The 23,293-nt window shown below is 39.5% G+C and overlaps 1 protein-coding gene across 1 annotated transcript in view; it reads right to left on the bottom strand.

The window, feature by feature from the left end:
- LOC124596480 (meiosis regulator and mRNA stability factor 1) overlaps window positions 1–23,293 on the bottom strand; it is a 219,500-nt gene that overhangs the window by 67,953 nt on the left and 128,254 nt on the right. The window contains exon 18 of the mRNA XM_047135626.1: window positions 1,607–1,933. Coding sequence (XP_046991582.1) covers window positions 1,607–1,933 — 327 coding nt within the window. The remainder of the gene's footprint in view (window positions 1–1,606; window positions 1,934–23,293) is intronic.

Consider the following 23,293-nt stretch of genomic DNA (forward strand, 5'->3'; position numbering starts at 1 on the left):
TCTGGTCTGTGGAGGAGTCGTCATAACTCTGAGCCATATTTGCTGAAGGGGCATACATTATTTTGTGGTAATTTGTACACAAACTCAGTACATTTCTGTTGACTGTATGATCTGACAACTAATGTGTGTGGCACTACACAAAATACATTCCAAAAATAGCAGAGAAACTGTAAAAAGGAGAACTGATATTCATGTCTGTTTTAGGGCTAATGTAGGAAATAAAATGGTGTGACAGAAGGGCTGTGACTTCTCATTCAGCAGACACGCAAGAGAACTCTAGAATGGACTACAGAGAAGGTGTGAAATGTACGAAATCTTTGGTTACAACTGAACTGAAAAGTTTTCTTCCACCTAATAGACAGGACTTTGTTCAATGTTTTTGTCTGTACAAACTGTCATCTGATAAGCTGCCTTATGTGAATTACCAGTTGGGTGTGATTAAGGAAATATTTGTAAAAACACAATCAACAAAAGAAGCCGAACTGGGGGCTGCAGCCGAACTAGCAGCCTGCAAAGGCTGACTGCTGGACTTTGTTCTCCTGGACAACTGCCAAAGTATACAACAGGTATACTTGCAGGAAAAAACATAGCGAACGGAATCAGAAAAGAATTTTCTGTAAAGCCTGCAAGCACATATCATGTGAATTTTCCTGTTTTGTTACACATCACAAAGTCAAAAACATATTCCCTGGTGCTAACACACAAGTTATAGCAACACCGTGTGTACAAATATTACACCTATATCTGTGTATAACAACCAAAGGTAAGCAGCAGACACTGTTTCAGCATTGTCAAACAATACATCACTATGTGAACAATGTGTGTAATCTTACTGCAAAAACTGAGTTCATTTCTACTGTGTCAATTCACAAATGGGGTATGTAATACACATACCCATTGCTTGTTTGAAATGGAAACAAAATGAAAATGTTCATTTTCGCAAGTTGCGAGATTTCTTACGCTTTGTGGAAAATGTTGTACCTGATACTGATTCAGCAATAATAAAATGTGTGTAGTATGTAATGTAATTTAGTGTTTGATAGTTTTCAAAAAGAAAGCATAGAAGTAAGCACAAGAATTATGTTTATTTCTGTAATATCATTGGTTTCACAACAAACAGTGTGTCATGTCACTACAATTCCCACTCCATATTTCTGTGGTACTAACGCAAGGACAAAATAAACAGTGTGGAATTATAATTTAGCATTTACAGTGGTGAAAGCAATAATCTATAACAGAAATATTAAATGTGACCACTAAAAGACCCAAGAACCAGCAATCAGTGAATACATCAGCAATTATGATGGCAAAATCAAACTGGGCAGTACATGGCAGAGATCCACCTCTTCCTGGCCAACCAGCCGCACCTCCCATCCGCAAGGTCATCCACTATACACTCAGTCCCGTTATTAAAGTGTTAAGGAAACAATGCTACAAAAAGCTATGTGCATATGTCTATAAACTTAATAGTGACATCCAGATAGAATTGTGAAGCTGGTAGAAAGAGATTATTGAAATCTGTACAAAGTGATTTCCTATACAGGAACAAACCTTTCTAAAACTAATCCAAAGCAAATTTCAGTACCTAATAAAGGTTGTCACATACCTCTGCAGCAAATTGTTTAGTTCTTTTAATTTCTTCAGGTGTCTGATCTCTTCTAGGAAGTGCAACTGTTGCCTCTCCATCTGCTGACTGCTGCATAACAATGACATTTTCTGCAACTTCACTGAGTAGATCTTCGAGCTCACATACACCATAATCTTGTACAGCAAATGGTCGTCCCAAGGTACGTGAAAAATGTGCTGGTAACTCTGACACCAAAGCTTGCTTGCTGGCTTGCGACTTAAGGACACGTAGAAGATCTGAAGTAAATCGTCTTATTTGAGCTCTGTGTGCCAATGTAACTATGCGGCGAGAGCCTTCTCCCATTACCTGTCACAAATAAAGCTGACATTACAAAATAAATACAATGAAACTGTTGAGACAACCACCTTTTGAAACAGTAGGTTTGCAGCCAAATATCTTTTTTTGGAGTTAACAAACTAATTTCTCTTCCCATAGAGAAGACCACACAAAGCTGATTGTATTAATAGCAATGAAGAATGGTAGAGAAATGTACATGAAAATTTAACTGTACACTTTTTCAGAAAAGTTCTTGCATGGCCATCATGGATTTTGCAGAAATTTTGTGAGAGAATTCGCACATGTTCCCAGTAAATACTGGTGAATTTTTACTTTTGCCAATTTAATACTTGTGGAGATTTAGGCATTTGTTTGACCACATAGTACAGCTATCAACAGTGCACCCATGAGTTTTCAGCAGCTTTAAGACATAATATCTTCAGTAATATTTTCTTGAAAGAACCATGACTAGGTCATCTTGTAAAAAAATTTTGTGCTGTCTTAAGCAAAGGAATAAAAAAAGATTTCCTGAGCAATTTGCATTTTGATAACTTGAAGCAAAGCTGCCCAAGAAAGAGACACTAAACTGAAGTTAAGCTTTTTATATCTCCCCAAGTAATTGTGGGATATACCTGAAAATATGCATTCTAATAAAGTACCAATATAAGATCTTACAAAATCAAATTTCATTCTCCTACTGGTTTCCAATAGTTTATAAATTTAGGACAAACCAGAATATTTTTCCAAAACTTTGAAAAATAGCTATTTTTAGTGCACTTTCACAAAAATTCTTCTTCTGCAAACTCTCAAACCATTTTAATTAGAAAGATTACATTCTAAACAACTTAAAACCTTATACTTGGATTTCCAATGGGAGCATATAAGGCCCTAAAAACAAGGTGAAAGTGCACTGAGAAAAACCCATATTCCCCTGGTACTCAAATCTAATATCTTTCATTATGTTCTACAATTGTTTAGTACTCTCAGGAAAATAATATCAGAAGTCCCAATGACTTGGAAATGAGCTTGAGACAGAAAAACTACGAGTAAGGGTGGGGTGTTTTTTTTTTTTTACAGCTCCCAGTTTTACTAATTTCTTTACATAAAAAATGAAATGGAATCCAATAAAAAGAACTGTTCTCTCTTTTTGTGGCTTTAATAATAAGACGTAATCACACTTGAAAACTTTAATTTTTGTGTTCTGTCTCATTAAAATTTCTTCCTACACAATACCATGAGTGACAATATGGCCGGCAGTACAGATTTCCTCATGACATTCTACAGCAAATTAATGAAACCTGTAGAAACAAATCAAGTAGCTTAGGATTTTAAAAGCTACCTCTTCCACCTTTGGCCTCTGATGATTATAGAATTGTATTAGCAGCTTGGGATTATGTGTCAAGAAACCCATATCAGATTTGGGAACCTGTCAAAGTAACTTGCCTGTGACTTCTGTTGCACAGTTATCGGACATGGCCCCTACGTCAATGGGGATACTTGTTTTCTCACTTTTAAAGGAACCAGCAGTGGTCAAGCCATCTTGTACGATACAACAACATTTACACAATGTTCCGTGAATATTAATTGAAAAGTATGCTAACACAAAGTACACATTATACCTTACACCAGAATTAAAGTAGCACATAAACAGCATTACACAATGAAAAGACATACTAATAATTCTCTATAACATAAGCCCATTCCAAAAAATGTCACGAAAACCTGCAGTGAACTTCAACAAATTTTACAGAATGTGGCGGTGTGTAAAACATGACTCTGTGTAAAACACAGGCTGCTTACACGATGTGTGCTGCAGCTATTATGTAACAATTTTACAATCATGATCTTCACTACCCTGATAACGCACAGTCAAAATCTGATGTTTATAACCAATTTGATTCTGTAGTTATAGCAGAAAAATAGGCCAATATATGTAATGATGAGTTGTGACAAACACTTGGAAATTTTTTGAGTTATCCAGACTTATCTCACTTCCTAGTCATCAAGACTTGATATTGCCTTCCCCAGAGAACATAACAAAAGCTGTCAGATTTGAGTACCAGCAGAGTATGCGTCCCATTTTCAATGCACCTCAATCTTGTCACACTGCACAACCAAATATAATTTTTACGTGTTTTAGAACATGGTCTTCCTAACAGAAACAGTTTAAAAGCGTTTCTAGAAGAATTTTTTTGTGGAAGTGGGTCAAATATAGTAACTTTTGGCACTTTGAGAAATATTGTCAATTTTGCCCTCAATCTGTAACTAGGATGCCGTATTACTAAACTATTACATGCAAGTTTTCAGATGTATCCTGCAATTACTTCCATAGATGTACAAAGGTAAACTCCGTATTTTTTTCGAGCATCTTTCCTCCTCTCCTCCAGTCAGGACACAAATTTGTTTCTCAAGTTAACATTTTTCGGGAGCTCAAGGATAGTGCTCCATGCACTGTGTCCATTTCTCTGTTAGTCTTCAGAGAAATGAGCACTGCAGAATTTGCATTCAGTGTCTTCTTCAGATTGCGCGCACGTCCTCAAATTGTACCACACTACAAATAACAAAAAAATTTCCTGCATTGTTCTCTTTCTTTCTTAAAAAAGAAACTTGCTTGTGTCCTTAGATTTCACTACAGCTTTTGTCTCTGAATTGTTTCAAACATTCCCTGCCTGGAGAGGTTAGTTACCTAACATATTCAGAACACGCTGATTTTACTGGGCCCGTTTCATCTTTATGTGGCTTGCTGATTTTGGGAGCTGGCCAGATGCCAACTGGACTCATTTACTCCATTGTTTTCATATTGTATGTCAAACACGTGGTCTTTGCAAAACTGTTGTCCCTAAGTACATGTCTGTTACTTGGGAAGAGACTCGTGTTCCAGAAATCATTTATTGCGTTTTCCATTGTTACTGCTCAAGTAGATCACTCTAAACAACCTCTTAACAAAAAATGAGGTTGCTACTTGACCTGGGTTATTCGTGCTCCACATTTCTATTTATTGGGGATAGTGCGCTTTAAATGGTCCCATGAATTCCACACAAGATGCTGTATTTTATGTGTGGAATGGGGTGATAACAGATGATCTGGATGCAGTTTTCTCTTGCTTTGTTTCTCATACAAATGTGGTATGTTGCCCATCAAGTATTAGCACAACAGGTTCATCACTGCTGTATCCTATAACTAGTGCACGTTAGACTGAGTGTACCAAGTATAGTGTTGCCCCATACGTGTGCCTGCGCGCGTGTGTGTGTGTGTGTGTGTGTGTGTGTGTGTGTGTGTGTGTGTGTGTGTGTGTGTGTGTGTGTGTGTTTTTTTAAATTGGCCGCCAACTGTATCAGCATGGTCCGGTCACTGGAGGCCACCTGTGGGAGCGGTGCATGTGGTGCAGTCTCTGTTGCATCGTTTGCCACCGAATCGCCCATCTATAAGCACGGAGCAGCAGCAACTGACTCTTCTGTCCTTCCTGTGTACCATTCATCAGAATTCTGTGTCTCGTTACTGGAGATCCAAGAGTTTGTTTTCTGTTATTGTTCAGAGGAGCATGAATAAAGCCATATTTGTGTTATTTGGACCAGTACTGTATTGTGTATTACTTGATGACTACAAACATCAGACAGCTTCACGAAGTTCACAAAATTGTCAAATCACTTAGAATAAGTATGATTCTGATGCCAGCTACTAGGGTGGCAAGATGAACATCCTAATATGTGATAGTCATGTATTAAGGTACTATCTTATGCTAGAAACAAAGCCCCAGTTATGCTGTTCAGTTTGAAGGACAATTCATTATAGTGAATGAAAGAGTACTTTGTAATGAATATAACCATAAAAATATTGTTGCAACAGTTACTCAACCTCAGATATCAAAAGCACGCACACACACTCAAACTTGAAAGTCAACAGTTTTAAAATGAAGGCTTCCTGACAATATCCAGCTCCATAATGGTCTCAATGTCACTTCTCCATGCCTCAGGAACTGTGAAAACTAAGTTCCGATACCTCCCAACAGAGCTCAAGACTTTAGTCAGAATTTACCTTTCTCAGGTTACTGCACTCTCCCATAACTAGCACCTTTCCTCTACATTCAAATAATTTTAGGTAATGATAGTGTCTTTTGGGTAAATTAAAAGCAATATCAAATCATAACATAGTCATTTTCTCAAACTAAATTGTACTTGTAGTAAGGCAAAGAGTAGTGCATTCAGTCATTTGGTGTCTGCAGTTTTGTACCGACAGACCACTGACATTATCAAGGTCAATTTTCCTTTGAAGGCTATGGTGAAATCAATCACTGGAAAACTATATTCTACACTTTCCCAGCCAACTGGAAGACTGTACAGTTTTATACCTGATTATCTCTTTTGGATCGTTACAGACACCTAACTGAATTTTAATGAATATTGTCTGACAGAATTAAATGTCTTATTCAGACCCATTACTCTGAATAGCTGCAGTTATTTTTTCCAGCGTACTTGCAATTTGACTGAGAGCAAAGTTTATGAGCTCATTTTTAAATGTTTGTTTATTCTTAATGATTTTTCCTTGTGGATCTTCTTTCTCATTCTGCCTGCTACTGAATAGTTTTATGCACACAGACAAAATTTTCTATTTAGCAACTTAATTTGGATCTGACTTTACAAAATTTAGAGTGATAATGAATTTTAGTGTTCTTGAATAAAAGGGCAAAAGGATTGTTGGTGAGTTTGGCACTTACATTCAAGTGCTCAATGTCACAAAAAGTAAATCCTGACCAGTTTCATTTGTGCCAAATAATCAAATAATTATTTAAGTAATTACTCTATCTTACCTCTGAAATATGAGCTTAGCACAAGAAATAATTTTGCTAGATTTACGACTGATCTGAAATCAGTTACTCCTCAACATAAGAACATTCTCCCATTGCTATACAATGAATGCCCTTAAAATAATTTGGATAAATTCTATTTAATTTTTTTTAGTTTTTTGATATAATTTTCTTTTGGCCATATTACAATATTTCTCTTAAAGACTACAAATAATATCCATCAGTGTTTTACTCATCAAGACAAGAGAAGCACCTTACACAGCGGAGACATAAAAAAAAATTCGCCAAATGGTGGAACCAAACTCCGTTTAAACAAGTGACAACCAGGCACTTTGACCATGCACTACTTGCACAACAATGCTAACATCTCCTTCGGACTATGTCCAGGGCTCCAGGTCAAATCACTATACATTTCACAATCACTGTCAGTTTTCTATACTTAGGTGTATAATGTTTATTTGATATTAATTTCCAATCTGGAGTACAGTACGTCTCATTGGTATGATAACATTTTCCTACTACAACACAACATGTGCACCAACAGGATGTAAGTACACATTGAGAATGCCCGATGTGGGCTAGCTTTTCTCTTCTCACTTTATAGTACCATCATTTCTAAAAAATTTTACCTTTTATCAGAGGCCTATCACCTATAAAGTTGCCCTATGTTGTTCTTTGCATCTGCTTGCTGTCATTCTTTCAGCAACAAACAACTTCACATCTTAAAACACTTCACTAAGCTTTAAGTGCTAAAAGGACACACAGAATATTTTATCATCTTCCTCTTTCACCTTATGGCCACTACATACATCTTGCTACCCTTTATTTTTGTATCATATTGTTCAAACATTGTCAATTTCCACAACATATTACAGTGCTTTCTTACCAGTTAACAATACCATATCATGAAATCCTGCATAGTTTATCTTTTTAATCATCATCATAATCATCATAATCCTGACAAAAATCAGCTTTTCACATGGTAGTTCTCCAGGCCGTCCAGTCTTCTGCCATCCTCTTCAGGTCTGCATAATTTCCTCTTCCCTTTATGTTATCTATCATCTTGTACCTCCTCCTCCCTCTGTCTTCTCCCACAAACCAATCCTTCCGAAGCTTTTTTTTTTTTTTTTTTTGTGGTTTTAGGGCGCACAACTTCAATGGTCATTAGCGCCCTGACTACTCTAAGAATGCACCGCGAGGCACAAGTTGACCACAACAACTAAAAGGGAAAACACGATAAAAGACAGACTGACAGGCATAGGATTAAAAAACAGCATCATCAAATGTCCTTAGCGAGGTTTGTCAAATTGATAAAACAAAGAACACGAGCAGCTGCTCGTGGGTCATCCGCTAAAATGGCATCGAAAGTATTTGGCAGGTTAAGATCGAGGCGCAGTGTGTTAAGATCTGGACAGGACATTAAAATGTGTCTAACCGTCAGCAAGTGCCCACATGGGCAGAACGGCGCCGGCGCAGCCGTCAGCAGATGGCGATGGCTGAACCGGCAGTGTCCAATTCTTAACCGGGCTAAAACGACCTCCTCCCGCCGAGAAGGGCGTGAGGAGGACGTCCAAGCCACGGGAAGAGGTTTTAAGGCCCGAAGCTTGTTGTCGGTAAGTGCAGCCCAATTGGCATGCCACAGAGATAAGATGCGCCAACAAATCACCCTGCTAAAATCGGACGAAGGGACGCAACAAGAAGCTGTCCGAGGCTGGAGGACCGCAGCCTTGGCCGCGGCATCTGCAGCTTCGTTCCCAGGGATACCGACATGGCCAGGAACCCACATAAAGCTAACTGGAGAACCGACGTCCACCAGCTGCTGAAGAGAGCGTTGGATCCGGTGTACGAAAGGGTGAACCGGGTACGGATCACTGAGGCTCTGGATGGCGCTCAGGGAATCTGAGCAGATGACATAAGCAGAATGTCGGTGGCGGCAGATGTAAAGAACAGCCTGGTAGAGGGCAAAGAGCTCAGCTGTGAAGACCGAACAATGGCCATGGAGCCGGTATTTGAAACTTTGTGCCTCGACAATAAAGGAACACCCGACCCCGTCATTGGTCTTAGAGCCATCTGTATAAATGAAAGTCATGTCGATGAACTTCGAACGAAGTTCCAAAAAACGGGAGTGGTAGACCGAACCGGGGGTGACCTCTTTTGGGAGCGAGCTGAGGTCAAGGTGAACGCGGACCTGAGCCTGGAGCCAAGGTGGCGTGCGGCTCTCGCCCACTCGAAAGGTTGCAGGGAGTGAAAAATTAAGGTGTTGAAGGAGGCGACGAAAGCGAACTCCAGGGGGTAGCAGGGCAGAGACATACAACCCGTATTGACGGTCAAGAGAGTCGTCAAAAAAGGAACGATAAGACGGATGGTCGGGCATTGACAGTAGCCGACAGGCATACCGACAAAGCAGTATATCGCGCCGGTAGGTGAGTGGCAATTCGCCAGCGTCAGCATGAAGACTCTCTACGGGACTGGTATAAAATGCTCCGATCGCAAGTCATAAACCCCGATGTTGTATGGAGTTGAGGCGGCGTAAGATGGATGGCCGTGCAGAGGAGTATACGAAGCTCCCATAATCCAGCTTGGAGCGGACAATCGACCGATATAGACGAAGTAGGACGGTTCGATCCGCTCCCCACGACAGACCACTGAGAACACTGAGGACATTTAAAGAACGGGTACAACGGGCGGCCAAATATGACACATGTGGAGACCAGCTAAGTTTCCTGTCAAATGTAAGGCCTAAAAATTTGGTTGTCTCCACGATTGGGAGAGCAACGGGACCGAGTCGTAAGGACGGTGGGAGAAACTCTTTGTAGCGCCAGAAGTTAATACAGACCGTCTTCTCGGCAGAAAAACGGAAGCCATTGGCGACACTCCAGGAGTAAAGACGGTCAAGAGAACGCTGAAGACAGCGCTCCAGGACACGTGTACACTGCGCGCTGCAATAGATGGTAAAATCGTCCACGAAAAGGGAGCCTGATACATCAGCTGGGAGGCAATCCATTATTGAATTGATCGCGATGGCGAAGAGAGCGACGCTCAAAACTGAGCCCTGTGGCACCCCATTCTCCTGGCGAAAGGTGTCGGACAGGACAGAACCCACACGTACCCTGAACTGTCGATCCATTAAAAAGGAACGAATAAAAAGAGGGAGGCGACTGCGAAGGCCCCATGTATGCATGGTGCGGAGAATGCCCGCCTTCCAACAGGTGTCGTAAGCCTTCTCCAAATCAAAGAACACAGCCGCGGTCGGGCGCTTCCGCAAGAAGTTGTTCATAATGAAGGTCGACAAGGTAACCAGATGGTCAACAGCAGAGCGGCGCCTACGAAATCCACATTGTACATTGGTAAGTAGGCGTTGAGACTCGAGCAGCCAAACCAATCGAGAGTTAACCATTCGCTCCATCACTTTACAGACACAGCTGGTAAGCGAGATAGGTCGATAACTGGAAGGCAAGTGCTTGTCCTTCCCCGGCTTAGGAATCGGGACAACAATAGACTCGCGCCAGCATGCGGGAACATGTCCCTCAATCCAGATGCGATTGTATGTACGAAGAAGAAAACCTTTACCCGCAGGAGAAAGGTTCTTCAGCATCTGAATATGAATAGAATCTGGCCCTGGAGCAGAGGACCGTGATCGGCCAAGTGCGTTTTCGAGTTCCCGCATGGTGAATGGGGCATTATAACTTTCACAATTCGAGGAGCGGAAGTTAGGTGGCCTAGCCTCCTCTGCCTGTTTGCGGGGGAGGAAGGCAGGGTGGTAATGAGCGGAGCTCGAAACCTCTGCGAAAAAGCGGCCGAAGGCATTGGAGACAGCCTCAGGGGCCACAAGGACGTCATTCGCGACCTTCAAGCCAGAAACTGGTGAGTGGACCTTAGTGCCAGATAGCCGGCGCAGGCTACCCCAGACAACAGAAGAAGGAGTAAAACTGTTGAAGGTGCTTGTGAAAGCAGCCCAGCTGGCTTTCTTGCTTTCTTTGATAATACGACGACACTGAGCACGTAATCGTTTATAAGTGATACAATTCGCCACTGTAGGGTGGCGTTTAAATGTGCGTAAAGCACGTCGACGAGCACATATAGCGTCTCTACATGCTGCGGTCCACCAGGGGACCTGTACGCGACGTGGAGAAGGAGGAGGGTGAGGTATGGAATATTCAGCAGCAGCGAGAATGACTTCCGTGAGGTGTGCGACCTGACGATCGCAGCTTGTAAAGGTTTGATCCTGAAAGGTCGCCCTGGAAGAGAAGAGCCCCCAGTCTGCCTTGGAGATGGTCCAAGTAGAGAAGCACGGAGAGGGGGTATGCTGCAGGAGATGGATAACACACGGGAAGTGGTCGCTCGAATATGTATCAGAAAGTGCATACCACTCAAACCGGCTCCTTCCGAAGCATTTGCAAGCAAGCACTCCCTTCTCAAACAATGTCCCAATGAGTTCTTTTTCCTTTCTCTTACAGCCTTCAGCAGACATCTTCTCTCACCAACCTTTTCCAGTACTCTTTAATTACTCATTCTCACTCTTTCCATCCAACTTATTCTCTCCATTCTCCTCCACATCCACATCTCAAATGCTTCTAACCTTCTTTCATCATTTCGTCTCAGCATCCATGTTGCTGCCCCATATAGTGCCACACTCCAGACAAAACATTTGCCAGCCTTTTCCTTACACCTTTATCTAACTTGCCACATAAGAGTCTCCTCTTTCTGTTGAATGCTGCCTCCTTCGCTACAGCAATTCGAGTTTTCAACTCCTGGTGACATCTCAAGTCTTCAGCTATTGTGCTTCCAAGATATTTAAATGCACTTACTTGGCTAATGGTAGAGTGTCCTATTTTAATATTGGACAGTCTGCGTCTTGTACTGATGACCATAGTCTTTGTTTTTGCTGTGTTTCTTTGTATCCCACATTCCACACAAGCTTCATTCAGATCTTTCAGCATGTTATTCACTGTCCACTCACTTTCTGCCACTAACACCATGTCATCAACAAATCTTATACATTCTATGCTCTTCCCACCAATACATATTCCTCTTTTCCCATTTAATCATTTTGTAAATCTCATCGAGGTATGCGTTAAACAACAGTGGGGAAAGGCTACAACCTTGTCTAACACCTCGTCCAATGCTGCTTCCTTCTGACATTTCATTTCCAATCCTTACCCTTACTTTCTGATGTAAATATGGATTCTGAATCAGTCGTCTCTCTTTCCAATCTACTCCTTTCCTCTTCAAAATACCTATCAGCTTGTCCCACTGAGCTCTGTCAAAAGACTTTTCTAAATCTATAAAAACAGCAACGATTTCTCTACCTTTTTCCATACATCTTTCCCCTATAGCTCTTAACAGACCAGTAGCATCTCTTTTTCCTTTTCCTCTTCTAAATCCGAACTGCTCCTCTGCAATCCCTCTATCCAGCTAGCCATATAGCCTTCTATTCAACACACTCAGCAAGACTTTAGCTGCATGAGAAATTAGACTGATGGTCCTAAGCTCTTCACATTTTTTAGTGTTTCTCTTTTTCTCTATTGGTATCATAACTGTTGCAGGGAAGTCCTCAGGCCATTCCCCTCTGTCATATATCTAGTTACAGAGTTAGATTATTTCTTTTCTTGTCATGTTTCCCAGACTCTTGAACATTTCTGCTGACAAATCATCAATTCCACCTGCCTTCCTATTCTTCATCTGCTTCAATGCCTTTTCTATTTCTACTTCCAAGATGGTGAACCCCTTTCCATCTTCCGACACATATTGCTCCTATTTCGTTTTTTATTTCATCCCCCTTATACAGACATCCAATGTATTCTTGCCATCTGTTCAAAACCTCCTGTGGTTCTGCTAGAGTACCATCAGCTCTTCCATGTTATTCCTCTTTCTTTTACGTTCAAAAACTATCTCACTAGCCAGTCTATACATCATTTCGTACTTTCCCTCTTTCTCCATTTTCTCTATTTCGTCGCATTTCTGTTTGATCCATTTTTCCCTTGCTTCTTCAGTTTCTCTTCTTAATTCATTATACTAAAGAAAGGTTCCCCTGATTTAGTGTCCAATTATAGACCATTATCCATATTAAGCATCTTTTCAAAAATCCTGGAAAAACTTTATGACAGGCTTATAAATTTCATAAAAAACCACGCACCAATCAGCATTCAACAACATGGTTTTAGTAAATCTTTATCCACCCAGACAGCAATTTTTGAACTGTTGGACCACACACTGAAATCAATTGACCAACATAATATAGCTGCAGGTATCTTCTTAGATCTCTCTAAAGCCTTTGACGTACTAGATCATAAAATACTGCTTGCTAAATTGGAAAGAAGAGGAATAAGAGAAAACCGCAGACAGAAGATATCACTTCAATACGATATTAATGTACAGAATAAAATAAATAACACAGTTCTCCTCTCGGAGGAAAGAACAATAAGATATGGTGTTCCCCAGGGTTCTGTTCTAGGGCAATTATTTTTCCTCATTTACATAGTTGATCTTGTTGAACGTATGAGCCCACAAAAAACTATCCTGTTTGCTGATGATACAAGCATAGTGTTGACTGGATCTAGCCCTGAATCCCTTCAGACAATATCTGATAACACTATGAAAAAACTGAGTGGTTTAACAAAAATGGCCTAATTGTTAATAGTGGGAAAACTGTATGTATCAACTTCCATCTAATTCCCACATCCAATCAAAAAACTATCCAAGTAAAGTTAAATAATGATAAAACTGAAAATGTAAATGCAACAAAATTTTTGGGTCTATGGGTCCAACAAAATTTAAAATGGGACACACATATAAACAACTTATCAAAGAAACTCTCATCATTGTGCTATGGACTAAGAATACCAAAATCTACTACAAGTAAATCCACATTAATGCAAGCGTACCATGCGCAGTTCCACTCATTGCTCCGCTATGGAATCATCTTTTGGGGAAATTCAACTCACAGCACAAATATATTTAAACTACAAAAAAGAGCACTGAGGATAATCTGTGGCCTCAAAAAGCTGGAATCCTGTAAATGTCAATTTATAAAACTTAATGTTCTAAGCATCCCATCCCTATTCATTCAAGAAACAATCCTATTCACCAGGGAATACCTCTCAAGAACACGCAAATTAATCCTAAACAATGATATACATGCTTATTATACCAGAGGGCAATCTAATATCCATCAAATGTTTTCAAGGACAGCATCATACCAAAAATACACTCCTGGAAATTGAAATAAGAACACCGTGAATTCATTGTCCCAGGAAGGGGAAACTTTATTGACACATTCCTGGGGTCAGATACATCACATGATCACACTGACAGAACCACAGGCACATAGACACAGGCAACAGAGCATGCACAATGTCGGCACTAGTACAGTGTATATCCACCTTTCGCAGCAATGCAGGCTGCTATTCTCCCATGGAGACGATCGTAGAGATGCTGGATGTAGTCCTGTGGAACGGCTTGCCATGCCATTTCCACCTGGCACCTCAGTTGGACCAGCGTTCGTGCTGGACGTGCAGACAGCGTGAGACGACGCTTCATCCAGTCCCAAACATGCTCAATGGGGGACAGATCCGGAGATCTTGCTGGCCAGGGTAGTTGACTTACACCTTCTAGAGCACGTTGGGTGGCACGGGATACATGCGGACGTGCATTGTCCTGTTGGAACAGCAAGTTCCCTTGCCGGTCTAGGAATGGTAGAACAATGGGTTCGATGACGGTTTGGATGTACCGTGCACTATTCAGTGTCCCCTCGACGATCACCAGTGGTGTATGGCCAGTGTAGGAGATCGCTCCCCACACCATGATGCCGGGTGTTGGCCCTGTGTGCCTCGGTCGTATGCAGTCCTGATTGTGGCGCTCACCTGCACGGCGCCAAACACGCATACGACCATCATTGGCACCAAGGCAGAAGCGACTCTCATCGCTGAAGACGACACGTCTCCATTCGTCCCTCCATTCACGCCTGTCGCGACACCACTGGAGGCGGGCTGGGTCTGACACACCGATGTCAATGTGTTCTTTTTTCCATTTCCAGGAGTGTATATAACTCATCTGGGTGTCGTATTACACAATAAAATTCCAGAACAAATAAAAACTGCTCCAGATCCAATATTTAAAAATAAACTAAAGGCATTTCTGACAAAGCACTGTTTTTATTCAGTACAAGAATTCCTGGAAATGAAAAATTATAAAGTTCCTTTGTAAAATACTGTGATTAGAGTAAAACATTCTGTAGGCAAAATAATAACCTAATTTCTACTATACATAACTATGTTTCAGTTTCACTTCCCAAAATTTTTTAACTCGCTTTTGAATGTACAAGTACACATTCTATTAGTATCAAAACTTAATTGTCTGTGAAATCTTAATGTTAATTTCATGTTTAATGTAGTTTTTAAATGACATTATCCTTCTGTTGTGTTTCCAGTTGACATTTTCACTATTCTGTAATCTCAGTGATTATTTGTGTAAATTTAAAGTAGCACTACTTTGTCTACATGTTTCTTAGTTCCCCATGTAAATTGTTTGTATTCTCTGCATGTGAAGTTACTATATTCATCAATGAACAATTTTGTGTACATTTTTTAAATGGCAGTCCATTGCCTATTTTTTTCTCTCCAAACTACATATTTGTTAAGAAAAATGACTTGTCCTATATCATGTGTACTTTGTACAATATGTTATCCACAGGATAAATAAATAAATACAAATACAAATTCAGTTTGCTGTACCTCTTTTTGCCCTCTTCAGTTTCTACATTTTTCCACTTTCTCTGCTCTTCCGTCTTTTTCAATATGTTTTCTGTTTACCATTCTTTCCTAGTACTTTGAGATACTCTAATTCCCTGTACTTCTTTGGCAGAGTCCACGAGTTCTTCCCTCATTTTTACCCATTTGTCATTAACACCAATCAACACTACCTCTTTCCCATTTTTCCATAAATCTGATGCCTTTCCTACCTCTGAGTCTTTCTTTTGCTTTACCTCTCCAAACTTTTTTCAACTTCACTTTTATTTCTCCCACTAGTAGGTTGTGGTCTGAATTTATATCCGCTCCTCGATAAACTTTGGCATTCTTCATACAGTTCCTAAACCTTTTTTTTTATCAGGATGTAGTCCAACTGATATCTTTCCCTATTCAAATCTGATATCCATGTGTAATGTCTCCTTTTGTGGTGCTCAAATAATGTGTTACTCACCGCTAATGAATTTTCTTTACAGATACTAATTAGTCATTCACCTCTCTCAGTTCTTATTCCTAATCCAAATTTTCCTACTGTATCTTCATCTTCTCCTTCACCCACCACTGCATTCCAGTGATAATGCTGACAAAAATATTTTTCTTGACTACTGCTGCTAAACTGTTTACCAATGTCAGTGAAATGGCTTCTCCTACTTTCACCTAAAGCTTAATTCTCTTCAATTCCTTCTCCAGTTTTTATTTTTTTTTTTTTAGTTGCATAATACACAGTTTGGACAAAATAAATCTGGTCCAAAAAATTTACACAGAAGAGTGATGCATAACTGACCACTGTTAATGAACTAGAGAGCTACCCATAACAAAGTGCTTGAAACAGATTTAGATGCATCACCTGGTTGCCGTCACATGTCTGCACTTTCAGATCTCCCTCACACACTTCTCAAATACTTCACTGTCTCTCAGATGTGTTTAGTGACCTGCTCAATGCAGCACAAAATGGTGCTCACAATAAAATGACAAGTTTTCAATACAGAGTGCTAGGCAAAGCACAATTTGAGGGAAACTTGCAGATTTGTTGGTGCAAGAGTTAAAAACTAAGTGTTTTGGCAAAATCTCCAGCTAACTCTGCAGTTCAAAATTTAGTGGCAAAATGATAGAGAACAGACTCTGTAGCATATAAAAACTAACTGTTGGAAAAGATAACATTAGCGAAAATGGTTGAATGAAGGAAAGCCTGAACCAAAGCCAAACAAAATCTCTATGCCCTTTAATTTTGCACGTGGGAATTAAGAGATGATAAAGTTCTAACATCATAAAAAAGAAAGCCTCTGCATCTATAGTCTTACAAATTTATTGTCATTTATGAGTTAATGCATCTAGACAAACTTTACTTTCAGGTGTTTAATTCTGCTGGCGGGTTCCGACTGAAGTGGAATCCGGACTTAATGGATCCTAAGTCTTTCATTTCTTCAGATGAGTTCTGGTTAATGCTAACCTGTATGTCTAGAAATTAATCCATATGTGGATCAAGTCACACAAGATTAACAACTTAATAGCTATTTTCAGCAAGACTGAGTATCATCATACACTACCTTGACAATGTTGACATAAGGGCATGAGGTTTTTGGTGAAGAGAGGACAACCAACAGAGACAGCACAATCTCCTGGCCACATCTATCATCTTATTTCTCTCAATGATTTTTATGTGCATGGCAAATTGAAGGGTGAGGTGTACTCAATTCCACACACTGGAAAACTTACAGCAGAGCACTGAAAAGTGCTACTGCTGCTATCCCTCAAGCCGAGTTGCTAAGTACGTCTATGTTGCAAAGTTTGATAGATGAAGCACAGTGCTGCATCAAGAGGTCACTTACAACAATATGTAATGTTGATTAATAAGTGTAAATCCTGCATCACTCTTATTGTAAATATTTTCAGGGCCAGGGTAATTCTGTCCTCTGTACAAGTTACCTAACAACTTATTTTCTTCAAATCCACTTCATCTTCTATATGACTACCATGAACTTCATTTAACTATCAAAGTAATATTTCCAAATCTTCAGCATTACATGAACAGCCTCATCTCTCTAGGCAGCTCATGAACCGTTCTTCAAAAACCAGTAGCCTTAATTTCAGTTTTTAATAACCAATTTCCATATCTGAAAATTTATTATTATGTTGAGTTGCAGACAGGCAAAACAAAAAGATTGATGCATATTTAATTTTTGACCAAAGCATTCTTCAAAGAAATAAATGTGCACACACTCACGCACATTCAAATAAGTGAGCACACATGACCATGCTGGCAGCTCGAATCAGCATTCTTGTCTCAGCTGCCAGAAGTAGTGACTGGTGATCATGTGTGTGTGAGGAGTGCTCTCTCTCTCTCTCTCTCTCTCTCTCTCTCTCTCTCTCTGTGTGTGTGTGTGTGTGTGTGTGTGTGTGTGTGTGTGTGTGTGTAGAAGGTTTTGACAAGAGCTAAATGTGTCAGTCATTTTGTTGTGCCTGTCTGCAACTGTTATGTTTACAGTGAGTAGTAATCAATCTTTTTCGTTGTTGTTGTTGTTGTTGTTTTTTTCTTCAGTCTTGAGACTGGTTTGATACAGCTCTCCATGCTACTCTATCCTGTGCAAGCTTTTTCATCTCACAGTGCCTACTGCAGCCTACATCGTTCTGAATCTGCTTATTGTATTCATCTCTTGGTCTCCCTCTACGATTTTTGCCCTCCAGTACTAAATTGGTGATCCCTTGATGCCTCAGAACATGTCCTACCAACCGATCCCTTCTTCTGGAAAAGTTGTGCCAATATTGTTGATATTCAAACTTGGAATTTCCATTGATTTATTATTATTATTTTATTTCTCATTAGTGCCATCAATGTCAAATCATCGCACCACTCTCCCTTCTCCATACTGACACATATTTCCCTCTTCCTTTGATTAAGCTCTTTGCTCAGTTCACTGAAAATTAAAACTTAACCAGCAGCTTTTTTGTTTCTTATTTCTTTTACTAAAACTGGAAATCCCATGCAATCTCATATGAGTTCTCTTCCCTCTTACCTTTAATTGACATCTAGGTGATTCTTCATTATAAACAGTTCTGTATAATTTGACAACTTATGCATTGTTTTGTTATTTCCATATATTCTTCGACAACCCACTTTGTTCCACAATGTTATTTTTTTCAGTCCAGCTGATTATATCTCAATATATTAAATTATACTACCCTTATCTTTCCTTTATAGGTTACTTTACGATGGAACTAGAATTATGCTGTGTGCTGGATTCGTACTATAACTCTCACACAACAGTCTCCAATGGGCAATGCTCTTGCTACATTGTGAAACCACCAGTTTAAGATTTACCTCGTCACCTTCATTGTTTTTTCATGTCACTAAAATGAACCATCTGAATATACTAGGTTACTTGTCAAAGTGTGTATCTCAATTCTGATTTAAGAGAGCTGTAAACACAGTGACTACAACAAAAGAGAACAATGGTTATTCCTGTTTGTGCCTGTTTCTCATTTTGATAATTAGTAAAGGCAGCTGTAGCTGTAGTTGTAGCAACTGGAATTTGTGGAAAATTTTGGAAATATGCTGTTTGTTTCATCGCAGCAAAGGTAGGACCAGTACGCAACCACTTGCTTAGCTATGCTTGATAGTATCTCCTGCATAATAATTAGAAGTACCTTTCCTTAATTTCCTTTCCTAAATGCATTGTAGTGAATTTTTCAGAAATTGTATGTAATGAGTAGTCAGAGAAAAGCTTAAAGTTTCTGAGTCATAACATTTTGTGCATCACAGTAGTTGATAAATAACGCTTGACACGTAAATCACATGTTTAAATTCACAAAATAATATATTTAAATTTTCTGTTTTCCAAAAATTTTAATTGTAATATTCAAACAAAATGGCATAAAAATCAGTTTCCATTATTGTTGACAATGGCGAAAGCGCAATGAGCCAAGATGGCGTACAATTGCAGTATAGAACATCTGAAGTACCAGCACACAATTAGTCATATTAAATAGTTCAGAGATGAAAATGATGGAAATGACAAGTGCTAGTGAGTTTTCACAGAGCTCTAACTTTGATGATACGTTTATGATAATAGATGAAACTACATCACATATCTCTGTGAGCAACGTTCTGTTCACACAGGAAAACACAGAAAGCGCAGATATCATGACTTTTGACAACACTTTACCGTCACCCATCACACGAAATTCAACCACATAAAACAAGAGCAAAAACCAGTTTTAAGAGATTTTCAGGATACAGTCACACAGCAGATCAGTGATTTGGCAAAGAATGTTCGCGAGGAGATGAATGTAAGATTTAAAGACACGGAAAAACAGCTAAAACAAGATGTACTTTCTGAAGTAAACAGTGACATTACGGATATAAAATAGAAATTAGACATTCTTAACGAGCAGAATGATACAGTAGAGTAGCAAATAAAAGCTATGAAAGACACACACACACACACACACACACACACACACACACACACACACACACACACGAACCTGGAAACTACACAAACACAATTAACTTCCACAGTAAAGAACATCTCTACTGTAGTAAACAAACTGCACAAGGATTACGAAAATATACCAGCAGCGATAGATGAACTCACTTTAAAAGTAGCATCACTTGAAATGTCATCAGTCTGTGCCAAAAAGGAAAGAGACAAAATTAATGAAAATTAATCTAACGTAATATCACAAGCTGAAGGAGGTACTTTAGACAAAACCAGTACCGCCGTGGAAAAGGTAATGAAGGAATGTAAATTAATCAATGAAGAAGTTGAAAAAGTTATTCAGCAAAAGGAAAATGACATTATCAACAAAGTGAACAATTTGCAAGCTACAGAGCACAGGATACGCAACTATTTAGGTGAAACTGATACAGAGACACAAGTTGTGAACATAAACAAAGTGCCAGCCACAGCAAACAAAAGTAATGTATGCACACAGATCACTGCAAACCCTACAAACAATCCCAATAGTAATGACAGACCACCAAGTGTAAGTTTACATGGCATGACACCAGAACCAGTAACTACAAAAAATGTAAACAATTATGACAGCTATATAAACAGCACAAAATGCACACAGCTTTCCACTATATTTGCTGACAAAGGTCTATTGACACCATCAATTTCCAACATTTATGAGTGAAGGTAAGGAGATGAATCCTGTTGTGTTTATTGGAGCTTTTCGACATGTGTTTCCTAGAAACTGGACGGAAGCACAAAAGATCAGGTTTGTTGTTGGGAACATACAAGGCGATGTACTTTTGTGGGCGACCGAGGTAGCTGAGCGTTGTACCACATATTTACAATTTGAACGGCCATTTCTTGACAAATATTGGTCAGAAGCTGTACAGGAGAGATTTTGGCGAGAGGTTTTTAACCCCGCCCCTTTTAATAGTAAATATGGTAGCTTGCGAAGATATTTTGAGAAGTATCTCAACAAAACACATTTTTGGAAGAATCCCATTTCTCATGTGGATGTTTTAAAAATTTTAGAAAGTCGTTTGCCATCACACATTCGTGAAAAATTAATTACTGCACCTGAGCACGCCAAAGAATATTTTCCATCCATTTGAGATTCAATCGACCTAATATATGAAGAGAAAGTAGAAACAAATAGGGCGTCTCACAGCCAAACACCACAACAATATAACTTTAATGGTCAATACAAAAAGCCAGACACAAACACACAGCAAAGCTGGTATGCGCAACTGCATGGATACATTAACCATGGTAATGGATACGGGAATGGAAATGGTACAAACAAGAGATTTAAACAAAAGTTTCCGTATAACAGGAACGATTACCATCCACAAGCTAATTTCAGTCCCTCCTCTCAAAATTATGCACCGCATGTAAATGAAAACAGCCAGCCGCATCGGTGCGTGGCAACAACAATAACATACAACACGCCATACTGCAGCCAACCTTTGCGCAGCAAAACCACAATACCGCAACATTTCACAACAGTCATATGAACACACGAAAAAGCATGTTGCGAACTGGAAATGATACACATTGGAGAAACAATCACACCGTACAACTGACAGAAGTTGTCCCGTGTACCGAAGCAGATCAGACTACACCGCAGGAAAACCCAAACCGGTCATAGTTGAGCCCCATACTATAGACCTTATAAGCGATGGGGGCAAACCAGGTTTGCAAACATGTTTCGTACAATTCGATGAATAAGGAGACATAAAAGATGATCTATACCAACATGAACTAAAATCGGCGAAAAATACACTGGCAGAACAAGTACGGGTAGTAAACAGAGTGAAAATTTTTGGTATAGACACACAGTTAATGCACGATACAGCGTCCATGACTAATTTAATGTCTGAAGCATTTTTCACTGAATTAAGAAGACAGAATGAATTTCCCGTTCCGCCAGTGCAAAACTGCAAAGTACAAACCGCTACATGCGGCAAAACCAAATTAGTAAAGCACCAAGCTCTTATCACCGTGAACATTGAACAATTCTCTGTGCAGTGTAATTTTTTAATAGTAGACAAACTTATAGTCAACTGCTTGATAGATACGGACACATTCAGAACCTACAAAACTCAAACAGACATCGGTAATGGCAAGTGCCATTTCTTTGTGAAGGACAAAAGATTTTCTATCAGCGTGATTACCACACTGGAGCTGTATGACAAAGTAAACCCAGAACCCCGTCACTGTACAGTATTCATGTACCACCATGTATTTTGTGAACAGGTGTGATAACTAACACAAGACCGACACTGAAGTTAACCAGGAATTAGTAGAACAAAAATTGAACGAATCAAATATTCTAGATGCTACACAACAACAAGAGCTTTCTGACTTACTTTTTGAATATGCAAATGTTTTTAATAAGAATCCAGGAGTAATCAAAGATTATGAACATAAACTTAATGTCTATCCTCACAAAACATTTTGTGTTATGTCTTACCCTATACCGTGGGCAAAGCGTGAAGCAGTTAGGCAGGAAATCAATAGAATGTGCAAATGGGGAATCATACAGCCATCATTTTCTCCATATTGCAACCCAATACTACCAGTTAGCAAACCCAATGCATCAGTACATCTAGTTTTAGACGCTAGAGGCATAAACAAAATCTTAGTACCAGTAACAACAAAGCCAGTTAATTTAGATGAACAACTGCTAAAATTTCGTAACACCAATTATTTCAGCACCCTTGACCTTAAAAAATCTTACTGGCAAATAAAGTTACATGAGAAAGTTACATGAGAAAATACACAGCATTTGTCTGCAATGGCAGGGGTTATGAATTTCAAGTTCAACCCTTTGACTTAAACATTAGCACATGCACATTTGTATCAGCCTTGGACAGGGTCTTAGGACCTGAATTGCTAAGTAAAGTTACCATTTATGTTGGCGATATGTTAATAGCCACATCAACTTGGGCACAACACATCAGTATAACAGAAAAGGTATTTCAGAGATTTACAAAGTACGGAGTAACAGCAAATCTAAAGAAATCTAACTTTGGAAAAGAACAAGTGAAATTTTTAAGACATATCAGAACAGGGTATATTACCAGACCCAAAGAAACTAGATGCCACACATAATTGCCCACCCCCAAGAAACAGAAAACAATTGAAAGCATATCTAGGACCAACTTCCTTTTTCCGAAAATTTATACCACAACAGCTTATGAATAGCAATGCCCTACTTAACCTGTTGAGAAAGAATAAGCCTTGGTTATGGGACGAGGGATGCCAGGAAGACTTTACCAAAATTAAAAATGCATTAATATCAGGGAACATTCTGAGTCATCCTGACGTGTCCAAAGACTTTTGTTTAAGCACGGATACCATCTCGAGGGCTGGGGGCACGTTT

This window comes from Schistocerca americana, chromosome 2 (assembly GCF_021461395.2).
Source record: "Schistocerca americana isolate TAMUIC-IGC-003095 chromosome 2, iqSchAmer2.1, whole genome shotgun sequence".
Classification (NCBI taxonomy): Eukaryota; Metazoa; Arthropoda; class Insecta; order Orthoptera; family Acrididae; genus Schistocerca; species Schistocerca americana.